Raw genomic sequence first — 26036 nt, 5'->3', positions numbered from 1 at the left:
CTGCAGCGCAGAGCTGTCTCTAATCGTGATTGCCTGTAATGATGATTTCCCCAAACTCTGGAATTATAACAGTAGATTTTACAAAGTTAGAGCATAATTGCTCCACCATTCCATATGTGCGCACAGTTTAAACAACTTTGATCTTTCAAATGATATCAGACTTTTGTTCTTCATCTTCTGAAATAGCAAAGTTCAAAGGCAGTGGCTCTGAACCATCCCTCTTTGTTCATCATAATGAGATCTAGGTTTGTTAAAGCAGTTCACCTGTTAGAGAAATAAGGGCTGAAGCTGAGTGGAGAAGAAAGAGTACAGACCCATGGTCTTCAAACCAGCTCTGCCACCTAGAAGCCACGTGGCAGGAGGAAGTCTCTAGCCTCTCGGAGACTCAGCTTCCTCATCTGTAAATATGTACCTGAATCATTGTGAGTCTTAGAAATGAATATAAAGCACTTAATTGGTGCCTCTCACTGATAGGCAATCAGTTAAGCTTTACTCTATCACCACCACCATCATCATTATCAATTCTGTTATCGACTCTCTGGCTTCAGTGTCTTCCGAATCCTTCTGAGTCTATGGATTTCGCAGCCTTCATTTCACATACAAGTTTGTTTGGAGTTGGTGATCTGTGATGTAGTATTCTCACTGAATTAGTGATAGAGCTTTGCAAGAATTCAGTGTTAAAAGAGGAAAGAAGAAACAGGTCCCCTAAAGACGGAACCTTTTGGTCTTGGCACCGTCTGGTACTGAGCAAGTACTAATGAAGGCCTTCCCCACTCTCTGCCGCAGTGGTTCTCAGCTTTTAGCGTTGTATTTGGGTAAGATCCCCAACTTCCATCTACCTCAGAGTGTGAATGTAAAAGGGCTGGAATGGCCCAGGATTCAGCATTTTTAGGAGTATCTCTGGTGATTTTGAGACACGGTTGAAGGACTCTCTGTCCTGCCCTGTCCGCTCTAATTGAGAAGCTTCTCGATGCATGTGTCTTTGAGTCAGTTTGTGTTTTAAAACCTCTGCTTCTGGATGGCCCAGCTCAGATGGCCACAACCAGGAGAACAGGCCTGATTTGCTTGAGCGTGAATAAAGTGACAGCCGCAGGGCCCTTGACCACCTCAGTGTCTGGACTTGAGTGTCCCGCCACCTCCCAACAATGTCACCCACGTTACTGCCTCCAGCGTCTGTCAGTCGCCCACGGCCTGACGCGATCTTAGTGAGCTAATGCTGGTGTCTGCCCTGCAATGGCTCTTTCAGGAGCCACCAGAATGATCAATGAGGCTGGGCAGCCAGGCCCTCCTCTGGCTGACGGTGAATCAGCCTCTGGCTGCCTCGGCCCTTTCCTTTCAACAGGGCAGGAAGCAATCGAGCTGAGCGCAGCCAGGCTGACTCGCGTCTGGCTAATGGCTTTTCTGTGTCATGCATCGCCCTTGGTCCCATACATTTTCATGCGTGAGTGAGTTGGAGCTCCTGGAGATGGTCCAGGGATAGGCATCCCTTCTGTCAAGTCCCCCCACCCCCGACTAAAGCCCTTGACAGCATTTTGGCTTAGGGGTATCTGCTTCAGAAGTGGGGTCAACACTTTTTTTAAAACAATTGAGGTTTTCAACTAAAGAAAAATGCACAACCTAAAAGATGCAAGTTAAGTTGTATTTGGGGAGCTTACTGAGTCCTAGAGCTCTGAGAAACTGCTCCAAGAGGTAAAGGAGGAGCCAGAATATATAGGAGTTTTTTTTGTCTTTCTTTATAAATTTATTTATTTATTATTTTTGGCTGTGTAGGGTCTTTGTTGCTGCGCGCGGGCTTTCTCTAGTTGTGGTGAGTGGGGGCTACTCTTCATTGCAGTGCGCGGGCTTCTCACTGCGGTGGCTTCTCTTGTTGCAGAGCACAGGCTCTAGAGCACGTGGGCTTCAGTAGATGCGGCGCATGGGCTCAGTAGTTGTGGCGCACGGGCTTAGTTGCTCCGCGGCATGTGGGATCTTCCTGGACGAGGGCTCAAACCCGTGTCCCCTGCATTGGCAGGCGGATTCTTAACCACTGTGCCACCAGGGAAGGCCTGGAGGTTTTTTTATGTGTGGGAAGATGCAAGAGTCTGGGCTCATTGAAATGATTCCTTAGATATACATCTTAACTATCTAGGGCCAGTATCCAAAGCACAGAATGTTACATTTTTGTCTCCATCCTGAATTCCCCTCAGGGCATGCCATTGGGGCTGGGTGGGGTGGGGGGACGTTGTGTGGCTACAGTGGCTAATGGCTTGATGGCCGGCAAACATTCATTGTTTACTGGAATGGTGGCAGCATTCCCTTTCCACAAGGTGGAAATCACATAACACAAAATTAACCATTTTAAAGTCAATTCAGCAGCATCTAGTACACTCACAATATTGTGCAACCACCACCTCTATCCAGATCCAGAACACTTTCATCACCCCAAAAGGAAGCCCCGTACCCATTGTATGGGTTTGCTCGGGCTGCCATAGCAAAGCACCACAGAATGGGTGGCTTAACCAACCAGAGTTGTGAGGGCTCACAGTTGTGAATGGTGGAAGTCAAAGATCAAGTGTCAGCAGGCAGGGCTGGTTCCTTCTGAAGGCTGGGAGGGAAGGATCTGTTCCAGGTCCGTCCTTGGCTGGTAGATGGCCATCTTCGTGCATCGCTTCATCTCCTATTCTTCCTATGAGTGTCTCTATGTCCAACTTGCCCCTTTGTGTAAGGAAACCAGTCCTATTGGACTAGTACCCATCCTAATGACCTCATTTTAATTTGATTACCTCTGTAAGGACCGTATCTCCAAATAAGGTCACATTCTGAGGTACTGGGACTTCAACATATGAATTTTGGGAAAACACAATTCAACTGGTAACACACATTAAGCAGTATCAGTATCAGTACTTCCTTCCTTTTTATGGCACAGTAATATTCCATTGTAAGTAAACACGTATTTTTTTGAACTCCAAGTACAAAGCAACTGCCAGTGAAATCTCCACCCCCTGGGCAGCTGGACATGCTGTTCCAGGCTTGTGTGCCCATCCGTATAAGGTAGAGTGTTGATCTCACATATCTCCAATCTGTAAACTTTTTCTCACTGTCTTCCTCCTTGAAACAGTATTAGTCAGTTTTTGTGAGCAAAGGGAAGAGGGGAAGCCAAGGCAAGTTTCTAATCCCAAAATTTGTTTAAAAATAAATTTTATCTTTGATTTTCCTCTCTCCTCTCCCTGCTCTTATCCTCAGCACACACACACAGTTACATTAAACGCATTTTAAATGCAGACCCTTCTGGGGGAGAGGCGTGGCACAGACAGGAAGCACTGCCCTTTGAGAAGAGCCAGAAGGCTGCAGTTCCCATTGTCATGGTTACTGGGCCTGGTCCCTCAGGCTGGCCTCACACCAGAGCCTTTCCCATTCTGTTCACACTCCCTTCCCGGCACCTGCCTCAGAATGGAAGAGGGACCTTTGGACGTGTGTGTCCTCTCAGCTTTGGAACTGACTGCACTGTTGACTTGTACATTATACATGCCCCCTAAATTTAAAATCTATTTCTCTCTCTTATGCACATAGACAGGGGACCTACATACCTGCTGGCCTGGGCTCTTTGGGAATAACCCGGAGCCGTGATTAGCCTGCTGCAGACTCAGGCCCCTTGCCCCCATCCCTCGGGCCTTGATGATGCTGACGCTGTGTGTTGTTTCACACCGAATCTGTGGAAGGACCACAGCAGTGTCTCATCGCCCTGCCTGCTGATTCTGAGCAGACTTCCTCGGTGCAAAAGTCATTTGACTCCCTCCTTCCTCTCTCTCTTCTTTTCCCCTCCGTCAAATTAGTTTTGTCACTTTGGAAGTTCACTGGGTGAAGAGATGCCTGCTGGCCCCAGGGTTTTCAGAGAGGCAAGAAAGAGAATGGAACAGCTCAAAGATACAGGTGTCACGGACAGTGTTCACATTACATGTTATTCCATTTTATCATTTTCGTGTAAGCACATGTAACTTCTGGCATCTCAGCCTGGAAGGCCCCGCACTAAAGCCCCAGGACTTAAAGATACTGTAGATTTTCCTCCTTGTGGACCAGCCTAAAGGTGGGTCCAGTTTCCACTCATAGTGGGGCCTGGGCATCTGGAGGGTTTTTTTTTTTTAAAGCTTCCAGGTGACTCTAACGTCCAGCCACCTTTGAGAACCACCATTCTATGGGACAGAGGCCTCCAGGAGAGTTGAACACTTTGAGAGAGGCGATGGAAGAGACAGGTGACATCTAATTCTCTTGTGCCCAGCAATGCAGTTAATCAGGCAGAAAGAAGGGACAGAAATCACAAACCTTAGCCTGTCTGAGCCTGTCTTGAGCCAAGCAGGATAGGACTTCAGCGTCACTTAACCCTGTAGAGCCAGAGTGGAAAGGGAGACTCCAGCGTGCCCACCTCCCAGCTGCTACCCATGGGTTGGTTGATCGGCTGCCAAACCTTGAAGGCCATCGGCCACACCGGCAAGTATCTGCCAAGGTGATGCAGAGTGTTCACAGGAACAGGCCGTTTCTGCATTCTACTCACAGCTCGTTCTCCACCTTCTTCCTGGGGAAGAGTACCAGCAGGCCCACGTGCCTGCTTTCTTTTCTCAACAGGAAGTGCTGATGCTCTGAGTTGCTTGCGGCGCAGCGGCGGCGGTGGCGCGGGGGCAGTTTTCGGAGGCGAGCGATGGGTCTGACCCCTCTGTGTCTGTGTGTTTTGTAGTACAAAATTGGACAGCTGTACATGATCAGCAAGCACAGCCACGAACAGAGCGACCGAGGAGAAGGGGTGGAGGTCGTCCAGAACGAGCCCTTCGAGGACCCTCACCATGGGAACGGGCAGTTCACGGAGAAACGCGTGTATCTCAACAGGTAAGTCCTGGCAGCGGGTGCTCCGCCTCCGGGCGCCCACCCTGCCCAGGGGCTCCCACCCAGCCCCACCGCAAGACTGAGGTAGAGGCTGTGACTGTCTGGGATAAAAAGGTGACTTGGAAAGTCTTTACATCCGCCCTCCAAAACTGCCAGTCTAGTTGCTGCCAAAAACAGAAACCCCTGCGTTCTGCAAAATAGTCCTCAAGCGCGTTTTCATCAGGAGGAGCTTTCCTCTTACCTCTCCCAACCCTTCCACGACATGTTAAGATGAAATCTGATCTTAAGAATGAAAGGGCTTTGTCTTCACCCGTGGTCCCGGGTTAGCAGAAGGAAAGAGGCAGCTTTGCCTGTAAGTTGTACAAAAGTAAGTGCTGAATGTGGCCGTGTGCTGTTGGGGTCTTGACTCAGTAAGATTTCCACTTCCTGCCGAGTGACCACTCGGGTGTCCACAAAGGGAGATGACACAACCACCGGTCACCTGTGACCAAAGTGATATGGAGTACTCGGGTGGTTTCTGTTTCTCAAGTAGAGCCATCCTTCCCAAGGTAGAGGTTGTCATCTCTCCTCTGAAAGGGTAAAGATTCACGGATGATCAGCCAGCACTGATCAGGACTGCCATTTCTGTTTTGCAAAATACATTCTTTAATCTCTTCTGTTTTCTTATCACTAATGACATAATTGATTGTTGGGGCTTGTCTGATCTTCTCCCGACCTTACACCCCCCTTCCAGGTCATTTTCTTCCTTTCAGTTTTCTGGGTCAGAACATTTGTAGTCACGTGCCATATTTTCTCAAAAGTAACTGTCTATGTCAGTGAACCAGCATATGACCATTGTGGTCATTGCTAGCATCTCCATGAATACTCTTTACCACCATCTATGGCCTCTCCTATTGGCCTTTTCTCATCCAGAAAGCACTTCCAGCATAGTAGCTAGACTGTGTCCCCAGTTTAAACACTGACGCTTGTGAATATTTCTCCATGCTCAGTGCCACGGTCAGGTGTTTCTGAGAGGAGCCATATTTGGATTCCCTCATTCTTGTATGACCTCTACCCTTCGACAGGCTGAAGGGGACTATTTCTTCTTGATGGGAGGGTTTGTGTTCTGTCAGCGTGTTTGGAAATCTCTCAGACCAATATCCTGACCCTGGCTGATTTAATCTTCCCAGGGAAGCAGTACCAGGGAATTCCTGAGTCACGATGAAATGCAAATGAGATTGATCCTGTTCATCTATCAGTAGCTGTGAATTCCCAGGATTTGGAACCCGTGCAGCCTGCAGCCAGCTGTTGATTTGCAGGAGTAGCTGAGCTCTGGGTCTAGCCTGAGGATGGCTTCCTTGCAGAGAGAGGTTTCTCAATATGCTGCTTTGGCATTCTTAGTGCAAAGGGTGTACTCAAAATCAAATATGGAGCATCGATCACCTCTGTAGAGCAAAGAGAAGTGGGGCAGGGGGGTGGTGCAAGAAAATAGATACAAACCTACACAAAATTCCATTTCTCAGCAGATGATTGCATTTTCCAAAGTTATTGCCTGGGGAATGTTCCCTGTGTACCAAATTCAAGAAATTAGAAAACTTTATAACTTTTCCTGAAACAGAACAAGAAGTGTCCAGCTGTCTCTGTCATGTCTGTTTTCTCTATCAAAATATATGACATTTATTTTAAAGGAGAATACTAAACATTAGTAAGAGGGAAATTTGTTATAAATAGAATATCTGGACTTCCAGTAATAATAACTAAAAGGATTAATACAGACCCTCCCCCCACCTCATATGACAGACACAGGATGAAATATAACAATATAAAGCTGAGTTGAAAGCAAAGAAAGGGAAATCCTCAGGTACTAGAAATAAAGAGGAAACTAACTGGAGTGGAAAGCAGATGAGTTAATGCTAAGTAAGCTGGGGGATGTCAGAACTGAGTGTGGGCCCTGACACCTAGGGGCTGTGGATGTCATTCCCATAAGGGGACAGGAAGTGTAGCCTCGGTGCATGTAAATGGGGTGTTGGGACTGAGAATGGTGCAAAAAAAATCATGTCTGACAATCAAGGGCTGAGAAAGGTTACTACTCAGAGACACAGATTGAAAGAACTACTAAAGGTTGTACTTGAAGTAAAAGGAAATTGAAACCAAGAAATAGGAGGAGGGAATCTAAAAATAATAGTAAAGAAAGAAATTGGTAAACATCTGGACAAATCTGAATGAGCATAGAATGTTTCAAATGTATGAATAGTTAGTAATTGGAAATATTTGTGGAATTTAAATAACAGACAATAATAACAGAAGATGAAAGGGTAGTAAGTATAGTTAAAAAAAAAGTACTCTAAGTTGCTAATATCATCTAGGAAGAAAAAAGAGATGTTTATTAATTAAAAAAAATTTAAGGCAGGGACTTCCCTGGTGGTCCAGTGGTTAAGACTCTGTGCTCCCAATGCAGGGGGCCTGGGTTCGATACTGCGTGCCATAGCTAAGAGCCTGCATGCCACAACTAAAAGATCCCACATGCTGCAACTAAGACCTGTCTCAGCCAAATAAATATTTTTTAAAAATTTAAGGCAAATATGTGTATTCAAAATGTAAAGGTAACCTCTAAAAGAATAGTAAAATAATATGTAACTTCCAAGAGAAAACTTGACCAATCCAATGGAAGGCAGAGGAAGAACAAAGAGAAGCCTACAAAAAGCACAGTAAATAGAAAACAAATTTTGTTTGTCAGATGATAAATTGAAATGTGTCAGTGATCACAATAATAATGTGTGTTACACCCTAAACCTGAACCTAGCTCAACAAAGATATGGCAACACTGACAAAATCACAAGTGGCCTAAAGTTATAATGGGAGATTTTAACCTACTTGTTTAATAAACTGATAGATCGAATAGACAAACAATTGAAGAAACATAGAGAAGATGTAAATGACAGAATTACAAGCTTGATATAGTGGACATTAATAGACCCTGGAACCAACATGCCTTTCAAACACACATGAAAAAAATTGATTATACAAAGTAGGCCAGAAACCAGTCTCAAATACCAGAAAATCAATATTGTGTAGATCCTGTTGGCTGATTAAAGAGCATGACAATAAGAAATTGGTAGCAACAATAAATGAACTCCCTCATCATTTAGAAATGTAAAAATTTCTAAGTATTTCACGGGTTGAAAATGTCAGATACTTATTTTCCCAGCCACCTTTGCAACTAGGGATGGCAAGTGACCTAGTTCCAGCCAATGAGATGTGAGATTTTCCTCCCTGATTAAAAAAGGAAAGATGTTCAAGAGAGGCATGATCTGCTTCTAAGAAAGGAGGTGGGAAATACATGGTGATGGCTGGGAAGGCAACTAATAGTGCCTACCACATGAATCTTGATAACAAAACTGAACAGTAACAGTATAAAAGGGAAGCTTATAGACTGATTTCAGTTAAGAACATAGACAGGAAAATCCTATATGAAACTTTAGCAAATCAAATACCTCAGAGTATAATAATAGTAATTCATGACCTGATCAGATTTATGACTGATTGTTAACATCGATTTGAGAATTTGACAAGATTGCTGGGTATAAAATTCATAATACAAAAATCAGTAACACTATTATAGTGCAGGAGCAATAAATGGAAAAAATAATTTTAAAAAATTCCATTTATAAGAGAAAGGAAACCTAAAGGTAGCCAGTAAAGAATCCACAAGATATACAAAATCTTTTCGGAGGAAAATATAAAACATTAGCAGAGGACATTTTAAAAAACCTAGACAAATGAGAATATTCATGGATGGGAAAAGCTATGTAATAAAGTTGCCATCAATTCCCAAATCAATTATAAATTTAAGGCAAAACTAATTAAAATGCCAACCAGGTTGTTTTTAAACAGAATTTGAGAATATAATCCTAAAATTCCTAATTACTAAAGCTTTATAAGGAGTCTTGATGTCTGGTAGGGTGAGTCTCTCCTACTTACTGAACTTTTCCAGAATTGTTCATATGAATCTTAGGATTAGAAACCCAAGTGATATGAAGAATACCGGAAGAAACCAAGGACATTTAACCTAGAAAAGCTAGACTTGGGTGTATAATGGTTTGATCAGGTGGGAGAAGGATTAGGCGTATGTATTCTAGATGACCTCAAGAGGACCAATTAGACTAAGACCAATGGGTGAGAATGCCAGGAGAAAAATTTAGGCTCAGTTTAAGGAAGAAATCTAAGTATTTGAGCCATCAGAGAACAAAGTAAGGTGACTTATAGTCAATTATGCTGCTGCTGGGGGTGTTTGAGCATAAGCAGAACACACCCTTGTCAGGCTGTCCTTGAGTAGATTCAAACATCAAGTAGGTGGTTAAAATGGACAACCTTTCAGATCCTTTTCAACCCTAATTTTCTATACTTAAAGTCTGTTTCAGATATTGTCTCATCTCCTCTCCAGCATACATAAATGAATAACCAGTGAGGCACAGGAAAAAAATATACCTTTAGCTCCTTTTGCACAAATCTAAAGTAGGTCCATTATTTTATCTCAGAACCAGGGAGATTATGGTTTAGTAAGAGAGAAAGAAAGAAAAAATTGGTATGTGACATAGCTATAAAATAATAAGTATTTTCGTAATCATAAAAGTAAACCAAACCTACTACTTTGTAGTTACAAACTAGAGTTAACCCACCTCGAGTTAACCCATGTCCTGCATGCACAGGTCATGGGACTGCCATGTTGGTGAGGCTCCTTTGTAATTGTGATTCATTAAATGAGTGTGTATTGAAATTGACAGTGTGTAACAAATTGCTCTGGTGTTGGAGAGAATCTCTTAATAATTAAGACATGGTTCTTGTATTCTGATCAAAGTAGGGCCGTAGGTCAACCGATTCCATTATTTGTAAGTTCATCTGTCCACCTTATGAGTGGTGTCAAGGAGGAAAAACTTTTCTTCAGTCTACTTAGTTATTGGTGATTCGGGTCCCGAGAATTAAATTGAAACTGACAGATAAACAGGAGAAAAGACAAGTTTTTATTCATGTACATAGGCAAGAGCATACAGAAAAATGTGACTCAAAGGGGTGGTTAGAATTTGGGGCTTATATACCATTTTTTAAAAATAAATTTTAATTTATTTATTTATGGCTGCGTTGGGTCTTCGTTGCTGAGCGCTGGCTTTCTCTAGTTGCGGCAAGCAGGAGCTACTCCTGTTGCGGTGTGCAGGCTTCTCACTGCGGTGGCTTCTCTTGTTGCAGAGCACGGGCTCTAGGTGCGCGGGCCTCAGTAGTTGTGGCACGCGGGCTTCAGTAGTTGTGACTCACGGGCTTAGTTGCTCCGCAGCATGTGGGATCTCCCCGGACCAGGGCACGAACCCGTGTCACCTGCAATGGCAGGCGGATTCTTCACCTCTGTGCCACCAGGGAAGCCCTTATATACAATTTTTAATGAGGGAGAGAAAAGAGATTTATGGGAAAAGAAATGTATGAAAAATAAATGAGGCCTTAGGAGAATGGATGGGAGACAAGATGGACATTGTGACAAAGTCTATTTAGGTGATTTCTTATCCTGGTGCTTACTTCTTGTCTCTGGTGATCGGAGTCAATCTTCTCTGGTTGTGAAACTCACGGAGAGGGGATTTATGACAGTTGAATTCTTTTGGGAGGTTCTGTTTTTATGCAGATAAGGGGAGTTCAGAAAAAGTGTCTTTCTGCGACTGTTGGATTCTCAAATGTCTTCAGCTCAAAATAATCCTGATGTCACTGTAGCATGTTGTGGACCCCTTCACTGACCACAGGGAAGTGGGTCCTGAGAGTTGGACTGGAAGTAGCCAAGATGTTCCAGTGCCCACTTAATAATTTACACAGAGGGACTTCCCTGGTGGTCCAGTGGTTAAGACTCCACGCTTCCAATGCAGGGGGCGTGGGTTTAATCCCTGGTCGGGGAACTAAGATCCCACATGCCACACAGTGTGGCCAAATAAATAAATAACAACGCAAAGAAATATCAATGTCCTGTGGACCTGAATTCACGAGCTGGCAAAGGGAATGCATGCTCTTCCTTATGTCAATCTGTATGGGAAGACAAATCACATTCAGAAACTGCTTTATTGATTTATTACCCAAAGCAGCTATTTGGGGTATTGGAAGTACTCAGTCCCTGTGTCATCAGGGCCTCCTCTCTGAGTCTGTCTTGACCAGAAAGGACATTTTGTGTAAGGATGTTAGTGGTCCACACAATTATCTGGAGGCTTGAGAATGGACAGCTCTCAGGGCAGCTCCAAGAGGCCAAGAGCAGCAATGATGACAACCATCTTTAAGTGAAACTGACCTTTTCATTCTGCCATTACCATCGTGGCTGCTGTGGGTGGGTCTGAATTGTCCATTTTTTCTTTCTATCATTTGTTCTAAAATTTCAAACATGGGGAGTTCCCTGGTGGCCCAGTGGTTACGGTTACAGACTTGCACTGCTGTGGCCTGGGTTCAATCCCTGGCTGGGGAACTGAGATCCCGCCAGCTGCATGGCATGGCCCAAAAAATAAGTAAATAGAATAAAATAAAATTCCAAACATAAGCTTCCCATTGAGTTCCCAGGCCAAGCCAGGCTACTAGTGGGTGGGGAGAGGGACTTCCAGACTGTTTTCCAAAGCGGCTGCACCATTTTACACTCCCTCCAGCAATGTATGAGGGTTCCAATTTCTCTACATAATCACCGACACTTGTTATTGTTCGTCTTTTTGATTACAGCCATCCTAGTGGGTGTGAAGTGGTATCTTGCTTGGGTTTTTGATTGGCATTTCCCTAATGACTAATGACATTGAGCATCTTTTCATGTGCCCATGGGCCATTTATATGTCTTCTTCGGAGACATGTCTATTGAAATCCCTTGCCCATTTTTGAATTGAGCATAATGTCTTTTTCAAATGCCATTTATCCTTCTAGTACTTGCCTCTTATCTCCCAGTACTGTGGGGTTACTCCACTCTCTGGCCCTTCCTGTAGCGTCTGATACAGTTATGTGCAGTACATTTGGGTGGCTGCCTAATGCATTTAGAACATTACATTAGTTCTAATACATTAGTACATTTGGTGGTTGTCCTTGGGCCTTTGATCCAGTTCAGTTAACCAAATAAGTGGTATTTCTTGGCTTGTCTTCAAAAATCCTGGTTTCAACCGGCATCCAGGGAAAGGAGGCAAGATACTAATCAAACTCTGGAACAGCGATTCTAAATAAAACCTGTTGTCCAGAATCATGTGAGGGTGGGGCTTTTCTTTTGTTCCCTTTCATTTTCACTTCATCCCTAGCATCACTCCAATCCCCTCCCACTGAAGCTCATGAGGAGAGGGAATCTGATTGGGGGGAGGGGCATTGGAGAAAAGATGGAGCCTATTTTTAGGCTTGTTTATCAGTCATGAAGTGTCATGTTCTTCTCCACTACTGCTGCTGGATTAATTAGGCTGTGCTGGCAGCTGCCAGTCAGGGAGGGTTGCCAGCTTCTAACGGTGATTCCGCCTAATGCGTGAATCGATTTGCACAACGTGAACATTTCTCCCACTACATGGCTCTTGCCTTGCAGGGCAACCTCTCCTGGCTTCTCGTGGCTCTGGGTAGGAGAGGGTACAGCTTCCCTAAGCCATGAATCCTGTTTAACTGGATAAGCAAAGCCACCAGCTGGTCACTTTACCTTACCTCAGCTCATTGGTAGAGGCTTGTTGCTGTGGCTTGGGTCTTTCTTTCACATTTCTTCTTCCTGTTCTCCCAGATCTTCCCCACACTATGAGCTAACTGCCCACAGCTCATGTGGCAGAGGGAGAGCCCACTACCCAGGCAACAAGTCAAAGAGGAAGTGTTGGGGCCAGAGACTCTGACCTAAGAGCTTATTTCCTCACTATTTTGAAAGACTCTTCATGGTTATTATTGACTTCTGAATATCCAGAGACGATCTTCATTCATTCAGAAAATATTTATTGAGCACCTGCTGTGTGCCAGGCATCATTCTAGGTGCTGGCTGGGTGAGCAGCAGTGGACAGGACAAAGATCCCTGCCCTGATGGGAACGCGTTCTAGTTATGAGTGACAGGAGTGAAACAATAGCCATGTATATAAGAACATTATATATTTTAGAATATTCAGTCATATATTCTATATATATATTCTATATGTATAGAATATAATATTAAATAAATTAATAGTATTTTAAATATATACTGGATGTTACTTCCCTGGTGGTGCAGTGGTTAAGAATCTGCCTGCCAAGGCAGGGGACACGGGTTCAAGCCCTGGTCCGGGAAGATACTACGTGCCACGGAGCAGCTAAACCCGTGGGCCACAACTACTGAGCCTGCGCTCTAGAGCCTGTGAGCCACAACTACTGAAGCCCGCGTGCCTAGAGCCCATGCTCTGCAATGAGAAGCCCGCGCACCACAATGAAAAGTAGCCCCCGCTCTCCGCAACTAGAGAAAGGCTGTGCACAGCAATGAAGACCCAAGGCAGCCAAAAATAAAGAAAGAAAGAAAGAAATTTATTTAAAAAATATATATATATATATATACTGGAGAAAATAGAGCACGTAGAGCCTTCTTCCCAACATACCTTTCAGTCCATGCTCTTCTATTTGGTCCCCATCTCAATCCTTAAGAACACGCCAAGGCGTCTCATGCTGCCGGGTCCCCTGCCTTCTGCCCCCTCAGCTACTCCCATGGAACATCACAGAAACAGAATGTTTTGGCCTGGTTGGGATCTTACAGGGCATCTCGTCAAGTGATTTCCACCTTGGTTGTGCCTTGCTCCTGCCTGATGATGTTGACACATGTGGCTGGCTCCCCTGGGTGCTCCCCACACCCCTGCCCCATTACCCTAACACTCGCCACATGCAGAGCCTTCCAAGAACTGACACGAGGCAGGCTTCTTTTCCCAGAATCACAGCACAAACTGTCCTTTTTTTTTTTTTCCTCCTTGCGGTACGAGGGCCTCTCACTGCTGTGGCCTCCCCCTCTGCAGAGCACAGGCTCCGGACGCACAGGCTCAGCGACCATGGCTCACGGGCCCAGCTGCTCCGCGGCATGTGGGATCTTCCCGGAACAGGGCACGAACCTGTGTCCCCTGCATCGGCAGGCGGACTCTCAACCACTGCGCCACCAGGGAAGCCCTAATCACATTTATTAAGTCCTTTGTGTCCTTCCTAGAGTTATCCCTCCCGAGCTACACATGCCTTAAATTCATTTTGGGTTCCATTGCCTAGATACAAGGCCATGAAAATTTGATGAAAATAGGGTACTTCACTCCATTTTAAATTTCCTAACTCATATTGTGACCAAACTTGATTACATAACGCACTAAGTTTTTTTCCTTTTAATTCCTGTTGTCCAAATCTTTCCCGACCCCAGAGTATATGGCCCAGAGGAGTATTGGTTGGGATTGATGCAGCCCTGACCCATTTCAGACAAGCCTGAGGTGACGTCTCTAACTCCTGAGCTATCCAATATTCCACTCTTAAGTCAAAATCCACCACGCAATTTAGTCAAGATTTGCACTTAGTTTTAGATGCTATCCCTTCCAAGGTAGTCTCCCAACCAGGTGTTAGTTCCCCAGAAGTCGCAAAGAGATGGCACAGAAGACGTCCCCAATGGTGTTGATGATGAACAGGAGTTGGTCTAGCTATAAGCTGGGAATAAAGGGTCAGCACTTGTGAGTGTCAGAGGGAGGGGAGTAAAAACAATAAAAAGTACACCTTGGTGGTCACACAGGTCTTCTGGGGTTAACAGAAGAAAGAAAGAAATAGAGCAGGAATGAACAAGAATACAAGAATGTAGGAGAAAAACCTCAGGGTCAAGGAGAAGAGTATAGAGATTAATAATTCTGTCCTGGACCTGCTGTTGGATGTACATAAGTATACGGGGTTGACCCGCCAGTCAAAAATGAGCAGACAGGGCTTCCCTGGTGGCGCAGTGGTTGAGAGTCCGCCTGCTGATGCAGGGAACACGGGTTCAAGCCCCGGTCCGGGAAGATCCCACATGCCGTGGAGCAGCTGGGCCCGTGAGCCATGGCCGCTGAGCCTGCGCGTCCGGAGCCTGTGCTTTGCAACGGGAGAGGCCACAACAGTGAGAGGCCCGCATACCGCAAAAAAAAAAAAAAAAATGAGCAGACATTGGCAGAGCATCTTCCCCAGTATGCATGGCTTGTGGCATCCCACGGGCCTCTTTAGGACCAAGAGCTGACTCTCAACATTTTCTTACCTTATCACTGTCTCTTTGTGGACACCAGCTGAAACTGTGCACGTCAAATACAGACTTGAACCCACGTGGCCGGGACTCAGACCCGGTCAAAACCCTGACTGGGACTCGAACCCACGTGGCTGGGGCTCGAACCTGGCCAAAACCCAGACTGGGACTCAAACCCAGCCAAAACCCTGATTGGGACTCCAACCCTCGTGGCTGGGACTCAGACCTGGCCAACACCCAGTCTTCCAACTGAGATCACACACCTGGTTTCAGGACTTAATGAAGCTCAGATTCTTGACATCTCATTGCAGAAAGAATTCAGTGAGAGACAAAGTGATAGGTAAGAAATGGATTTATTTAGAGAGAAACACACTCCACAGACAGAGTGTGGGCCACCTCAGAAGGTGAGAAAGGCACCAGGGTATGGGGTCGTCAGTTTTTATAGGGGTGGGTAATTTCATAGGCTAATGAGTGGGAGGAGTATTCCAGCTATTTCAGGAAGGGGCGGGGATTTCCAGTAATTGGGTCACCGCCCACTTTTTGATCCTTATGGTCGGTCTTGGAACTGTCACGGTGCCTGTGGGTGTGTCATTTAGCTTACTGATGTGAGCGTATACTAAGGCTCAAGGTCTAGTGCAGTCGACTTGTCCACCATCTTGGACCCATTTGGTTCTAATCAGTTTATGTCATGTCCTCGGGCTGTGTCATTCTTTCAAAGGTTGTACCCTGCCCCCTTCTCTCCTGTTTCAGAACCAGGACAGTCCCATTTAACCTGAGACAAGTTGACCAGCTGTCACTGATGTATGTTCTGTTCCATGTGAAGTAAAGAAGTAAGAAACAAAACAATTTGAAAAGTTTATCTTTGGTAGGCATGGACAAAGGTTTTGGGGAAATGTGGTAGCATTCCACGTCAGCACATTTCCTAATTCCTTAAAGGTTTTAGAATTTTGTCTTTTTCCTCAGTGTCCCTAAAGCCTGAGCCATGGTGAGATGGTCTTGGGAGGTTTAGTCTCGGCCACTGGACCAAGAGGACGTGATTCAAGTCATGCCACCTTTCCAGAAGAGAGGTTCTTGTTTGATGCCAGGTAGTGAGTTTGAATGACAGGCTTCTCCTTGGAATTGTAGGCAGTATACATCACAAAAGGGACAGCAGCAGTGGGGTCTAATTTAATTCCATTTTCCTTTGCAGACCTGATAAATTATTGCTGCATGGAAAAACGAATTTTACTTTCTCAGACAAAAATGATTTGAATGTTGAATGTGCTCTGGGGAAGTCAGGGGCTAGGAGAAGGTCTCTAGTGGACTTAAAAATATTTAAATGGCATATCACAGAATTTGTTCCAACACCTCCTGTGCCTGGCCTGGTAAATGGATTATACCAGAAGGGCCTCCTTTCCAGACTGTTTAGAAGTCACATAAAATTGTATCAGCCATCTTGGCTAAATGTTATGTGTTTTCGGGCGTTTTGTTGGAAAAGGTATTTGATTATAGTTCTGCATACATTGGTGGATGAAGCAACTAAGATAAAGATTCTAGAGCCTGGAGTCGTGACCACTTACAAATAGGACAAGTTTCAACATGAGTGGAAAATGGCCAGTGTTTGTCATCTTCCTTCCAGAAAATGATTGTTGCTTAGGGATGTGGTTCTGCTGGGAGACTTTTTAAATGACAGAGGGATTGAGTTATGGAGGGAGGAAGACTTGGGTCCCAAAGTGGTATCAAGAGGAGGCTGGTGAATCTGGGGAGGGGTGCAGTGTAGACGGAACACCCCCCCGCACTAGAGAACAGTGGAGAAAGGGCTCTAATGCTCGTAAGGAGACATAAGTACTTTGTCTAAACTGAACAATGCCTAACTTACCTTGGGGAAATTCCACAATCCTGTTTCGGTCCCGTTAAAAGCACAAGAAAACCACTTGCCTGTGAGTAGCTCCACACCTCCCTGTATGACACTTTGGCATATCACTCTGGGGTGTGGTGGCAAACAGGAGGGCACCTGGGGGACGGTATGCTCGTGACCACTTCCCACAAGCCAGCCCAACGCGACTTTCCCACTCAGTGTTGACCCCAGTTACCCTCCAGCTTCAGTGACTGAAAGAATAAATCCTAGGCGAAAGCTGTAAAAACCCCTGTTGGGAAGCAGCCCCTTCCTTCTAAGGTAAATGAGCAGTTACTGCAGAGCTGATTTTATGGGAGTGAGACATTCTGCGTTAGATCAGCAAGAAGAATTGTCCTGTGAATCATAAAACTGCTCCGTGCGCCCCTCATCGCACACCTGAGAGCAGTGGCCTCCATCTGACACTCACCCGGCTTCGGGGGGGCGGGGCGGGGCGGGGGACGCAGCTCTGATTTCCCCATTTGTTTTAGCGCTGAGTATCGGCCTGGAGCTTTCTTTGGGTTAGGTCTGACCAGCCATCGAAAATACGTATTTGCCTTTTAGAAAGCAGGGACTGGATACTGTCAGAAATAAGAGAAACAATTTGGGAAGACATGCAAGGTGCACAGTATTTCACTGGCTCTGGTTGTCATTTAAACCCCATGTCCAAGAGGGGTTGGGGGTTTGGGGTTCTTTTACCTTGATGTCCCCCCTCTCTTAGCTAGATCAGCTTGCAACTCACAACCACTTCTTGATGTTCTTTATTGCCAACACGCAACCCTCAGGAGCTGGGAGTCTGCGTCATCGCTCTGGGTGTGAGGTACTGCTAGACGTTGGTGTCCCAGACACTTAGCTGTAGGCACCAGCATAGGAAAGAAACAAAATGGTAGCATCTGGAAAGACAGAAAACGCCACAGTAGAGTGCTGGGTGGGGAATAAAATCATGCAGCCATACTTCAGTAGTATATCATTCTATATATTTAAATATAATATTTAAAGGAATTCTCTGGGCCTGCAGTAAGCTGTAGAGTTTGCCTCAGAAGGAAAACAGAACAAAGTAAAGCAAAACTTAATTCGTCCTTGGTTTACCAAGGGTCTTGGGACCTGTGCCCTTGGGTTTTCCTTGTTTTGAGAATGTTTTCTGCAAATGGCTGCCCGGGTGCCTGTTCCAGAGGAATGACTCTGTCTTTGCATTAGTTTCCTGGGGCTGCAGCAACAAATGGCTGTGAACTGGGTGGCTTTAGACAACACACATTTATCTCCTCCCAGGGTGGAGGCCTGAAATCAGGGTATTGGCAGTGTTGGTTCTTTCTGGGGAACCAATCCGTTCTCTGCCTCTCTCCTGCCTTCTAGTGTCTGTGGCCATCCTATGTGTCCTAAATATGAACTGAGGACGATTTAACTATGGTAAAGACCAGGGAGGTGGGGACCGAGTGGCTACAGAGAGAAGAGCGGAAATAGAAGTCCTCTGATTTCTCTAGCAGTCAGTTTCTCTGGAAAAATGTGGTAGCAGGGTGAGGCCCTGGACAGACTCTAATTGTCTTTTTTTCTTTCTTTCTTTCTTTCGTCTTAGCAAACTGCCTAGTTGGGCTAGAGCTGTTGTTCCCAAGATATTTTATGTTACAGAGAAGGCGTGGAACTATTATCCCTACACGATTACAGGTAAGTCCTTGTACACCCAGTATGTTGCATGTATCCATGCAAGGACATAGGAGGATTCAGATTTCACTGACTGAGGGTGGATTATCCAAGCAGGGACTGGTGGGAACGCTGTGATATCTCCCTGACCCTTTGCTCCATACTTTTAGGTCAGCACTCTTCCTAGCAGGGGGTTGGGGGGCTTAAGCTAAACTATTTCATCTTCCTTCTTAAAGTGATTGTAGTAAATAACATATGGAGAAGAAATGGGAAACTCTTTTTAGTGACATTTCTAGAGATTTCATGAGTCTTATTTCTCCCTCTTTTCTCAGTAATCCCCAAATAATGTTGAGTTGGGGTTTGTTCATAAACAAGTTGTTTATTTTGACTTGTTTGCTTTGCAAATGCCCCCCCCACACACAAAACAAAACCTGACTGTAATTTATATAAAAGGTTCTGTTGGGTCTCTCTGCTCCAAAGCACTTCCTTTGCAATAGGATAATATGAAAATCACTTTCTTCCTCACTTGTAGTGGAGTGATAATAACACTCAGTGTTGGTACTGAACTAGACACTGTGGCCAAAAATTTAGAAGGTTTGGTTCCTGCCCTCGAACACATGAAAATTCAAGATCCTATTTGAATGTCATCCTGACAGGGTCTTATTGGTTTTAAAAGCTGCTTTTCCACTTAAAAGATTTCCTTTGTGGTTAATGAAATGCTCTACTGGAATTATTAGTCTTTAATTCTGCTTTTCTAAGGCCAACTCTTTGGTTTTTAATTAGCCACAAACCTATAGGCTAATTGAATCTTATCTTACACTCCTTATCTACCTAGCCACAGAAGTATGTGAAAGAGTTTCGAGAGCAAACATGGAGACACTTAGTATTTATGAAGGTTTAATCCTCGGAAGGTTTCTTTACCACAATTTTAATAATTATAATTCAGCAATATTTATTAGTTCTGTGGTTTTATATTGCATGTAAGTGTGGTCTAAATCATCCTTTTCTCTCTTTTTTCTTTTCCCTCTTATCCAAATGAACATCTGGGACCAGAATACACAGTAAGTTTCACTTAATCATTTAAAAATATTCAGCCTAAGATCAGTGGAGTAATTGGAACTTCCCTTGTGCTTCTCATCTTATCGATGTAATAAAAAAAAATAGAGGAATAATTCAGAATCAGAAATATTTAAATGTAGGCTATTACATAGTTATATATAATGCAATAATTTGAATGTTCTCATTTGTTCAAGAGTATGAATGTTAATTTAAAATGCCTTTACATAATTAACTTTGGCTTGTATTTTTAAATAGCTTGACTGCTCTACTTGTGATAGTTCACTGTAATAGAACAGTTTCTAGCAATGTGGTATTAAAGAGATGGTGGTAGTTATCAATGGAAGGTGAGGCTTTTCCTTATAGTCTGTGACCTGATCCCTCATAGAAAGACCTTGAAACAAAAGGTCAAACTATTGAGGTACGTTCAAACTATTTTACTCAGATTGGACAGTCTCGGTGGCTTGATAAAGTCGTTTAATTTCTACCTGTCCTAAGAGCCTGTAGAGTCATTACTTACACTTAAAAAAAAAATGTCTGTAAGGTCATTGTGTTGTGGTATTTTCATTTGGATCATTTCCCCCAATGACAAACAGGTCAAACTGTCATAAGAAGAAAATGGTTAACTGAGCTGTGATGGAGTTGAGTTTTTAGTCTTAATCAAAACAGCCAAAGGGGAGAGAGATGGTGAGAACTACATGGAGAAAAATGATTCCTCATGTCCTCGGTATGAGCATGGTACATACATGGCACATAGTAGATTCTCAATGAATAGTTATTGAATGACAGAAGGAATGCATGGGTCAAAGGTAGATGGGTAGTCCCAACAGATACAAGAGTGTCACCTGCTTTGGAGTCAGGTAGGCCTGAATATCCTCTGGTTCTTACTAGCTAAAGTTCTTAAGTAAATGACCCACAACTGCCAGTTCTTGAACTCATGCTGGTCCATTACTGTGTTCTCACCCATCCTTTGCAAAATGAAAGAAAAAAAAAAGTTTTTCATAAAATTAAATTTATTCCACTTAAAGGACTGTTGATAATTAGAACCATCATTCTTGGGTATTAAAATGTCTTTTCTTTTATGAAATGAAGGAATATATATAGCACCCTCCCCGATGTCCCTATCTTTGGGGAAAAAAAGGCAGTTCTGTGGCAAAATACAATCTTTACAATTTAGAGGTCAGAGAAACACTGTTCTAGAACAAGGAACTTAACTTCTGTGAACCTAAATTTCTTCCTCTCTAAAATTGGGATAATCCCTTTTTCATAGAGCTACTAGTAGTAAGATTCAATGATCTAACACAGGGGTTAGGAGACTTTTTCTGTAAAGGGTCATCTAGTAAATATTTTCTGCTCTGTGGGCCAGTCTCTGTCTCTGAGAAAGCAGCCAGAGATGATATGTAGAGATATGGGCTTGGTCCTGTTTACCCAGGCAGTAGGCTGCATTTGGCCCCCAGGCTATAGTTTATCAACCCCTGATCTAACTTATGGAAAACTGTTAGCAAGTTGCCTATAAATAGCAGGCAATTAAGTGGTTCCCGGACAGCACTCCCCAGCCCCATCAATTGCACCGTCTTCAAGAGGAAGACTTCTCGGGATCTTTTGAATCCCGCCTCCATTAACAGTCATGCAGATTAATTCCTTTTAAGCCTCCATTTCCTCATCTGTAAGAGGGGAAAATATGATAACTTTCCCGTGAGGGTGATATGAAGATTATATCAAATAATCCACATGAAATCTCAGCCTAGTCCTTGGTACATGGTAAATCCTCCGTTATTATTATATATCATACAGTGCTGGAAGCTGCCATCATTAAAATGGAAGTTCTATGGACAAATAAATGGGACTATATCTTGGTGCCCCTCAAGGCAGACTGGGCTCGTTAGACTGGACGGTACTAATTTTCTAGGATTTAATTTGATTTTATTGATAGCTGATGTGACCCCATTTCCCACAGTCTCCCTAAGCTTGTATGTGGACTTTTCATTTGAAACATAATCCGTAGTTGCAAGGCCAAGAGAATGCTTGTCCCTATAACTTTGCAAAGGCAGTTATTTGCTGCTTTAGAATTGGGTCACCTTGACTTGACCCAAAACTGACAGTACTTATTCTCCATAAATTCATGACACTGCTGTGAAATATGGGGGTGATTAACAGAGAAATGAAGTCTGAAAAATGTTTAGTGGTATTGTGCTCATTTTTTAAGGCTATGTATTAAAGTACTGAAAACAGAAGGCAACAGAATGGAAACCATGGTTCCTGACAAAGCCTTCCCCACAGGGACGCACCTCCCATGGAAGCCTTTCCCGCCAGTCTCCATCACCATGAACCCTGGTCTCTTGTGCCCACCTCTGTGCAGGCCATGGAGGATTTCTGAGGGGCTCATAGCCTTTACTTCTGCCCAGTCTCTGCCCCACAGTACTGCTGCAGTTCTAATCATACAGTTCAAACTTTTAAAGGGACACAAATTATTTCTGCTTGAGGAAATTTGGAGACAAAACATGAAGAAGTTAGAGTTGTATAGTCTTATACTCAGCCCCTTCTGACTCTTTAAGTATTACTTGATTTCTTCTAGGCCCTCATGTTTTTGGTCAATTCCTCCCTAATGTAATCCTTGGGATAGTTCCCCAGAGCTGCCGTAACAAAGTGTCACAAATTGGGTGGCTTAAAACAACAGAAATTTATTGTCTTACAGTTCTGGAAGCTAAAAGTCTAAATCAAGTTGTCGGCAGGGTAATGCTTTCTCTGCAACCTGTAGGGAAGGAATCCCTCTTTGCCTCTTTCTAGCTTCTGGTGGCCTCTGGCATTCCTTGGCTTGTGGGAGCACCACTGCAATCTCTGCCTCCGTTTTCACATAGCTGTCTTCCCTCTGTGTGTGTCTGTATCTTCACATGGCATCCTCTTCACTGTGTCTCTCTCTTCTTCTTATAAGGACATCAGTCATATTGGATTAAGGACCTGCCTTATGCCAGTTTGACCTCATCTTAACTAATTACATCTGTGATGACCCTAATTCCCAGTAAGATCACATTCTGAGGAACTGGGTTTAGGAATTCAACATATATTTAGTGGGGACCCAATTCAACCCATAACATCATCTTTCAATTTTAGGTTAACAGTAATTTATTACTGAGCACCAACAATGTGTAAAGCATCCTGCTAGATGCTAGGCTTCATTAAGCAATAACCCCTGCCCTTTAGGAAGTCACAGTCTGGTGGGAAATAGTTAGACATTCCAGTCAAAACCTGGGAGTCATCTGCAAGTCCTGGAGTTTTCTGGAGGCAAGGTGGGACAGGCCATCACACAGCTCAGGGGACAGGCTGGCACTCAGACCTGGATGAGCTCTGAGCTGGGCTAACAGCAGAGGTTCAGACCAGAGGGCAGAATGAACGGCACTGGGAATCTGGGCAGAATGAATGGCACTGGGCATCCAGCCAGAAAAACGATTGCAATGCGAGAGGGAAGGCCCTGGCCCCTGCACTGGGGCCGTGAGCTTCAGAGACAGGACTAGAGTCCTCAAAAAGCTGTACAGGTGAGAATAGGACACAGCCCTCTTACATAGGTTACTTGGTCATGAGATGCTGGGCTGATAAAGTTGCCAGCTTTAGCAAGTAAAAATACAGAATGTCCAGTTAAGTTTGAATTTTCAGATTAACAGCAAGTAATTTTTAGTATAAGTATGTCTCAAAAATTACATGGGCTATACTTATACTAAAAGAGGGCTCATCTCATGTTTTTTTCAATTTATTTTTTACTTATTTATTTTTGGCTGCACTGGGTCTTGTTGCTGCATGCAGGCTTTCTCTAGTTACGGTGAGCAGGGACTACTCTTTGTTGCAGTGCACGTGCTTCTCATTATGGTGGCTTCTTTTGTTCCGGAGCACAGGCTCTAGGCACACAGGCTTCAGTAGTTGTAGCATGCAGGCTCAGCAGTTGTGGCACAGGGAAGTCACCTCATCTCATATTTTATCTGGCAAGCCTGTTAGGGGGAGGGGTGACAGTGGGGCAGAACTGGTCTCAGAGACTAATGAACAAAAATCAGGTTATAAGAACAGGGGCATATTGGCAGGCCAAGGGAAACGGAGGAGAGAGAATTGTATAACTCAGGAAACTGTCCTGCAGTTGACATGCCACATTAATGGTGGGGCCAATCACGTGATATGTCATAACAACGTAAGTACTTCCTGCCTCAGTTAGGATTAACTCAGGAAGTGAAATGGAATGAATGGGACAGAGTAGGGGAAAATAAAGTGAGAGCAGGTGAATACATAGCTGTCAGTAATTCAAGGAAGACCAGTGCTATGTGTTACAGTCAAAGTGCAAACAGAGGATTGTGCAAAGGAGAGAGAAATTCTGCCTGGGAGAATTGTGGGAAGATTTCTTGGAGCAGGTGGGGTTTGAGCTGGACCTTGGGGAGAGTAGAACTCCCACCTGTAGATACCTGTTCTATCTTAGTCTGCTTGGGCTGCGTCACAAAACACCATAAACTGGGTGGCTTAAACAATAGACATTTAGTTTTCACAGTTTTGGAGTCTGGGAAGTTCGCAATCACGGTATCAGCTGGTTCATTTCCTGATGAAAGCTCTCTTCCTGGTTTGCTGACAGTCCTCTTGCTGTGTCCTCACATGGCAGAGAGAGAAGAAAAGCAAGGTCTCTGGTCTCTTCTTATAAGGGCACTAATCCCATCATGAGGGCCCCACCCTCATGACCTCATCTAAACCTCATGACCTCCCAAAGGCCCCATCTCCAAATACCATCACATTTGGGGGTTGGGGCTTCAGCATATGAATGGAGGGGAACAAACATTTAGTCCGCCATGTGGTCATTCCAGGCTCAGTGGGCATGTGATGTTGCTGGATCCTGGCTGCCCAGACATGTGGAGGCCAGGTGATGGTAGCTTTGAGTTTCAGGGCAAGGTCTGCATTTAATTCTCCATAGGGAAGCAACATTGTTCCCGGCTAGTCCACTTTTATTTTCCATCCCAAATATAGCACAGCTTTTCTTTCCATCTCCCCAGTGAGGACCTCTGCGTTTTTTTCTCTCTGGCTGCAGGTGCACACTTTCAGGCCTGCACTGTTCATTTTGAAGCTGCCTGCCTCCTCCTGACTAGGACTCAGCCGTGTTCTCATGCTCTCTACCCGGGAGGAAGAGCCCACTCTTCTCTCTGACTACAGGGTCTGCTCCCAGGATTTAGGACAGAGGCTTTCAATTGTCTTCATCTTTTCCCCTCTTTTGAATGCTTTTTCACTGGGCTCTTTATCCACTGATCCTTTAATCCTAAATACCTCTTCTTGATGTCATTCCAAGCCCCATATTTCCTATCTGTGCCCCAAAGCAAAACTTCCCCAAAGCCAAATTCCCAACTGGGGTCACCATACTCCACCCTCCCTCAGGGAGGCAGAGGGGCTCAGTAATACTCCGGACAGGTGTCTTTTCTCATATGATTAGTCCAGAGCATTGTATGTCTATTCCTAGGATCCCCTGGGTCTTATTTCTGACTGCCCAGCTTATTACTGAGACCTCACGCTGCCCTCATTTGTGAGAAAATCCAGCTAAGGGAACTTTCTCTTCAGGGTCATCTAGGGCTTCGGTGTTATCACAGTTATTAAGACGTAAAAGCTTTTTCATCACCGTGAGTGACCGTGTGTGTTTAGGATTATGTGGAAATGCCATTTGCCCAGGAAGTGAAAAAAAATATCTTTAGCTCGGTTATAGGAAAAAAAATCTTAATTGTACAGTAAACAAAGAACAACACAACAGCTATTTTCCAGAGGACAGACCATCTAACCAGTTCTTCAAAACCTGCCGGTTCTTCTGAAGTTTATAAAGTCACAGAGGAAGGTGCCCAAAGAGACTGGCTGCTTTCCAAAGTCGCCGATTTTGTTTTTCTAGGGCTAAAAAAAGGCCTCACTGGAGTATGAACATAGCTCAGCAGCATCAATTCAACCTCAGTAGTAATGAAGGGGGGAAGAAAAGGCTTTTCTTCTCATTTGTAAGAAATTGAAAACTCAAGCTATTATAAGTCGATAGCAGTGACCTAGAATATACAGTTGCTGTATGTATTTTGCTGCCATGAGCACCCACTCCAGCAAAACATCTTTTAATTCGAATCCGCAGAAGAGGTGATGACAAATGGAGAGCACCCTTCTGTTAGTTGGAAGGGCTAGCCGTTCCCCAAAGATAGTAGTGGGCTGTCCAGTGCTACCCAACATTTTAATTATTTAGTTGAAAGAGGTAGAAAAAGTCAACTGTAAGAAACCAGGGGGTAGGAAATGACTCTTGCATGAGAACCTCAAATGGTACTGAGCCACAGTGAGAGATGCGTTTGTTCAGTGTTGGGTTAGTCCTGCTGGGGAAGAAAGTCAGGATGCTCACAATTGAGTCGTCAGTAACCCAAGGTGAACTCGGGTTATCTTCCCAGGAGTGGCACT

General features: G+C 44.3%; 1 protein-coding gene across 5 annotated transcripts in view; it reads left to right on the top strand.

The window, feature by feature from the left end:
- Positions 1-26036, top strand: part of PITPNC1 (phosphatidylinositol transfer protein cytoplasmic 1) — a 265455-nt gene that overhangs the window by 131885 nt on the left and 107534 nt on the right. For 4 of the 5 annotated variants that reach the window (XM_067715275.1, XM_067715276.1, XM_067715273.1 and 1 more), the window contains exons 2-3: positions 4709-4857; positions 18484-18572. In XM_067715275.1, coding sequence (XP_067571376.1) covers positions 4815-4857; positions 18484-18572 — 132 coding nt within the window. In that variant the 5' untranslated portion in view covers positions 4709-4814. Of the gene's footprint in view, positions 1-4708; positions 4858-18483; positions 18573-19601; positions 19610-26036 lie in introns of all 5 variants that reach the window. The other variant, XM_067715277.1, reaches the window with a different exon arrangement.

Source organism: Pseudorca crassidens, chromosome 19, assembly GCF_039906515.1.
Source record: "Pseudorca crassidens isolate mPseCra1 chromosome 19, mPseCra1.hap1, whole genome shotgun sequence".
NCBI lineage: Eukaryota > Metazoa > Chordata > Mammalia > Artiodactyla > Delphinidae > Pseudorca > Pseudorca crassidens.
The sequence above is the reverse complement of the archived record's forward strand: the minus strand, read 5'-3'. Positions and strand labels throughout refer to the sequence as shown.